Genomic DNA, 5,443 nt, shown 5'->3' with positions numbered 1-5,443 from the left:
GTGTGCCTTTCATGGTCTCCCTTTCACTCTCTCTCAGTGTGCCTTTCATGGTCTGCCTTTCACTCTCTCTAGGTGTGTCTTAAATGGTCTCCCTTTCACTCTCTCTCGGTGTGCCTTTCATGGTCTCCCTTTCACTCATCCTAGGTGTGCCTTTCATGGTCTCCCTTTCACTCTCTCTAGGTGTGTCTTTCATGGTCTCCTTTTCACTACCTCTAGGTGTGCCTTTCATGGTCTCCCTTTCACTCCCTCTAGGTGTGTCTTTCATTGTCTCCCTTTCACTCTCTCTCGGTGTGCCTTTCATGGTCTCCGTTTCACTCTCTCTTGATGTTTCTTTCATGGTCTCCCTTTCACTCTCTCTAGATGTGTCTTTCATGGTCTCCGTTTCACTCTCTCTAGGTGTGTCTTTCATGGTCTCCCTTTCACTCTCTCTAGGTGTGTCTTTCATGGTCTCCCTTTCACTCTCCCTAGGTGTGCCTTTCATGGTCTCCCTTTCACTCTCTCTAAGTGTGTCTTTCATGGTCTCCCTTGCACTCCCTCTAGGTGTGTCTTTCATGGTCTCCCTTTCACTCCCTCTAGGTGTGCCTTTCGTGGTCTCCCTTTCACTCTCCCTCTGTGTGCCTTTCATGGTCTCCCTTTCACTCTCTCTCGGTGTGCCTTTCATGGTCTCCCTTTCACTCTCTCTAGGTGTGTCTTTCGTGGTCTCCCTCTCACTCCCTCTAGGTGTGCCTTTCGTGGTCACCCTTTCACGTTCCCTAGGTGTGTCTTTCATGGTCTCCCTTTCAGTCTCTCTCGGTGTGCCTTTCGTGGTCTCCCTTTCACTCCCTCTAGGTGTGCCTTTCGTGGTCTCCCTTTCACTCTCTCTAGGTGTGTCTTTCATGGTCTCCCTTTCACTCCCTCTAGGTAAGCCTTTCGTGGTCTCCCTTTCACTCTCCCTAGGTGTGCCTTTCGTGGTCTCCCTTTCACTCTCTCTCGATGTGTCTTTCATGGTCTCCCTTTCACTCCCTCTAGGTGTGCCTTTCATGGTCTCCCTTTCACTCTCTCTCAGTGTGCCTTTCATGGTCTGCCTTTCACTCTCTCTAGGTGTGTCTTAAATGGTCTCCCTTTCACTCTCTCTCGGTGTGCCTTTCATGGTCTCCCTTTCACTCATCCTAGGTGTGCCTTTCATGGTCTCCCTTTCACTCTCTCTAGGTGGGCCTTTCATGGTCTCCCTTTCACTCTCTCTCTCTGTGCCTTTCATGGTCTCCCTTTCACTCTCTCTAGGTGTGTCTTAAATGGTCTCCCTTTCACTCTCTCTCGGTGTGTCTTAAATGGTCTCCCTTTCACTCTCTCTCGGTGTGTCTTAAATGGTCTCCCTTTCACTCATCCTAGGTGTGCCTTTCATGGTCTCCCTTTCACTCTCTCTAGGTGTGTCTTTCATGGTCTCCCTTTCACTCTCTCTCGGTGTGCCTTTCATGGTCTCCCTTTCACTCTCTCTCGGTGTGTCTTTCATGGTCTCCCTTTCACTCTCTCTAGGTGTGTCTTTCATGGTCTCCCTTTCTCTCTTTCTAGGTGACCCTTTCATGGTCTCCCTTTCACTCTCTCTAGGTGTGCCTTTCATGGTCTCCCCTTCACTCTCTCTAGGTGTGTCTTTCATGACCTCCCTTTCACTCCCTCTAGGTGTTCCTTTCATGGTCACCCTTTCACTCTCCATAGGTGTGCCTTTCATGGTCTCCTTTTCACTCCCTCTAGGTGTGCCTTTCGTGTTCTCCCTTTCACTCTCTCTAGGTGTGTCTTTCATGGTCTCCCTTTCACTCCCTCTTGGTAAGCCTTTCGTGGTCTCCCTTTCACTCTCCCTAGGTGTGCCTTTCGTGGTCTCCCTTTCACTCTCTCTCGATGTGTCTTTCATGGTCTCCCTTTCACTCTCGCTAGGTGTGCCTTTCATGGTCTCCCTTTCAATCTCTCTCAGTGTGCCTTTCATGGTCTCCCTTTCACTCTCTCTAGGTGTGCCTTTCATGGTCTCCCTTTCACTCTCACTAGGTGTGTCTTTCATGGTCTCCCTTTCACTCTCTCTAGGTGTGTCTTTTATGGTCTCCCTTTCACTCTCTCTCGGTGTGCCTTTCATGGTCTCCCTTTCACTCTCTCTAGGTGTGTCTTTCATGGTCTCCCTTTCACTCCCTCTAGGTGTGCCTTTCGTGGTCTCCCTTTCACTCTCTCGAGGTGTGTCTTTCATGGTCTCCCTTTCACTCCCTCTAGGTGTGCCTTTCGTGGTCTCCCTTTCACTCTCTCTAGGTGTGCCTTTCATGGTCTCCCTTTCACTCTCTCTAAGTGTTCCTTTCGTGGTCTCCCTTTCACTCTCTCTCGGTGTGCCTTTCGTGGTCTCCCTTTCACTCTCTATGGTGTGCCTTTCATGGTCTCCCTTTCACTCTCTCTAGGTGTGGCTTTCATGGTCTCATTTTCACTCTCTCTAGGTGTGTCTTTCGTGGTCTCCCTTTCACTCTCTCTAGGTGTGCCTTTCATGGTCTCCCTTTCACTCTCTCTCGGTGTGCCTTTCATGGTCTCCCTTTCACTCTCTCTAGGTGTGGCTTTCATGGTCTCATTTTCACTCTCTCTCGGTGTGCCTTTCGTGGTCTCCCTTTCACTCTATCTAGGTGTGTCTTTCATGGTCTCCCTTTCACAACCTCTAGGTGTGCCTTTCGTGGTCTCCCTTTCACTCTCTCTAGGTGTGTCTTTCGTGGTCTCCCTTTCCCTCCCTCTCGGTGTGCCTTTCATCGTCTCCCTTTCACTCTCTCTAGGTGTGCCTTTCGTGGTCTCCCTTTCACTCTCTCTCGTTGTGCCTTTCATGGTCTCCCTTTCAATCTCTCTAGGTGTGGCTTTCGTGGTCTCCCTTTCACTCTCTCTAGGTGTGTCTTTCATGGTCTCCCTTTCACTCCCTCTCGGTGTGCCTTTCATGGTCTCCCTTTCACTCTCCCTAGGTGTGTCTTTCATGGTCTCCCTTTCACTCTCTCTAGGTGTGCCTTTCATGGTCTCCCTTTCACTCCCTCTAGGTGTGCCTTTCATGGTCTCCCTTTCACTCTCTCTAGGTGTGTCTTTCATGTTCTCCCTTTCACACCCTCTAGGTGTGCCTCTCATGGTCTCCCTTTCACTCTCTCTAGGTGTGTCTTTCGTGGTCTCCCTTTCACACCCTCTAGGTGTGCCTCTCATGGTCTCCCTTTCACTCTCTCTAGGTGTGTCTTTCGTGGTCTCCCTTTCACTCTCTCTAGGTGTGTCTTTCATGGTCTCCCTTTCACTCTCTCTAGGTGTGTCTTTCGTGGTCTCCCTTTCACTCTCTCTAGGTGTGTCTTTCGTGGTCTCCCTTTCACTCTCTCTAGGTGTGTCTTTCATGGTCTCCCTTTCACTCTCTCTAGGTGTGTCGTTCATGGTCTCCCTTTCACTCTCCCTAGGGGTGCCTTTCATGGTCTCCCTTTCACTCTCTCTCGGTGTGCCTTTCATGGTCTCCCTTTCACTCTCTCTCGGTGTGCCTTTCGTGGTCTCCCTTTCACTCTCTCTCTGTGTGGCTTTCGTGGTCTCCCTTTCACTCTCTCTAGGTGTGTCTTTCATGTTCTCCCTTTCACTCCCTCTCGGTGTGCCTTTCGTGGTCTCCCTTTCACTCTCTCTAGGTGTGCCTTTCATGGTCTCCCTTTCACTCTCTCTAGGTGTGTCTTTCATGGTCTCCCTTTCACTCTCTCTCGGTGTGCCTTTCATGGTCTCCCTTTCACTCCCTCTCGGTGTGCCTTTCATGGTCTCCCTTTCACTCTCTCTAGGTGTGTCTTTCATGGTCTCCCTTTCACTCTCTCTAGATGTGCCTTTCATGGTCTTCCTTTCACTCTCTCTCGGTTTGCCTTTCATGGTCTCCCTTTCACTCTCTCTAGGTGTGTCCTTCATGGTCTCCCTTTCACTCTCTCTAGATGTGCCTTTCATGGTCTCCCTTTCACTCTCTGTAGGTGTGTCTTTCATGGTCTCCCTTTCACTCTCTCTCGGTGTGTCTTAAATGGTCTCCCTTTCACTCTCTCTCGGTGTGCCTTTCGTGGTCTCCCTTTCACTCATCCTAGGTGTGCCTTTCATGGTCTCCCTTTCACTCTCTCTAGGTGGGCCTTTCATGGTCTCCCTTTCACTCTCTCTCTCTGTGCCTTTCATGGTCTCCCTTTCCCTCTCTCTAGGTGTGTCTTTCATGGTCTCCCTTTCACTCTCTCTAGGTGTGTCTTTCATGGTCTCCCTTTCTCTCTTTCTAGGTGACCCTTTCATGGTCTCCCTTTCACTCTCTCTAGGTGTGTCTTAAATGGTCTCCCTTTCACTCTCTGTAGGTGTGTCTTTCATGGTCTCCCTTTCACTCTCTCTAGGTTTGTCTTTCATGGTCTCCCTTTCACTCTCCCTAGGTGTGCCGATCATGGTCTCCCTTTCACTCTCTCTAGGTGTGTTATTTATGGTCTCCCTTTCACTCTCCCTAGGTGTGCCTTTCATGGTCTCCCTTTCACTCTCTCTAGGTGTGTCTTTCATGGTCTCCTTTCACTCCCTATAGGTGTTCCTTTCATGGTCTCCCTTTCACTCTCTCTAGGTGTGTCTTTCATGGTCTCCCTTTCACTCCCTCTCGATGTGTCTTTCATGATCCCCCTTTCAATCTCCCTAGGTGTGCCTTTCATGGTCTCCCTTTCACTCTCTCTAGGTGTGCCTTACATGGTCTACCTTTCACTCTCTCTAGGTGTGCCTTTCATGGTCTCACTTTCACTCTCTCTAGGTGTGTCTTTCATGGTCTCCCTTTCACTACCTATAGGTGTGCCTCTCATGGTCTCCCTTTCACTCTCTCTAGGTGTGTCTTTCATGGTCTCCCTTTCACTCTCTCTAGGTGTGCCTTTCATGGTCTCCCTTTCACTCTCTCTAGGTGTGTCTTTCATGGTCTCCCTTTCACTCTTTCTAGGTGTGTTATTCATGGTCTCCATTTCACTCTCCCTAGGTGTGCCTTTCATGGTCTCCCTTTCACTCTCTCTAGGTGTGTCTTTAATGGTCTCCCTTTCACTCCCTATAGGTGTTCCTTTCATGGTCTCCCTTTCACTCTCTCTAGGTGTGTCTTTCATGGTGTCCCTTTCACTCCCTCTCGATGTGTCTTTCATGGTCTCACTTTCAATCTCCCTAGGTGTGCCTTTCATGGTCTCCCTTTCACTCTCTCTAGGTGTGCCTTTCCTGGTCTACCTTTCACTCTCTCTAGGTGTGCCTTTCATGGTCTCACTTTCACTCTCTCTAGGTGTGTCTTTCATGGTCTCCTTTTCACTACCTCTAGGTGTGCCTTTCATGGTCTCCCTTTCACTCCCTCTAGGTGTGTCTTTCATTGTCTCCCTTTCGCTCTCTCTCGGTGTGCCTTTCATGGTCTCCCTTTCACTCTCTCTAGGTGTGTCTTTCATGGTCTCCCTTTCACTCTCTCTCGATGTTTCTT

At 49.7% G+C, this 5,443-nt stretch overlaps 1 protein-coding gene across 1 annotated transcript; it reads right to left on the bottom strand.

Moving 5' to 3' along the window:
- Positions 1-4,694: 4,694 nt before the first annotated feature.
- Positions 4,695-5,159, bottom strand: LOC138563268 (uncharacterized). The gene has a single exon (XM_069642823.1). The coding sequence runs from the start codon at positions 5,157-5,159 to the stop codon at positions 4,695-4,697; it is 465 nt and encodes a 154-aa protein (XP_069498924.1).
- Between the last annotated feature and the right edge of the window lie 284 nt (positions 5,160-5,443).

Source organism: Ambystoma mexicanum, chromosome 1q (genome assembly GCF_040938575.1).
Source record: "Ambystoma mexicanum isolate Mex_15411 chromosome 1q, UKY_AmexF1_1, whole genome shotgun sequence".
NCBI lineage: Eukaryota > Metazoa > Chordata > Amphibia > Caudata > Ambystomatidae > Ambystoma > Ambystoma mexicanum.
Note: the sequence above shows the minus strand (reverse complement) of the source record. Positions and strands in the feature narration are given on the sequence as shown.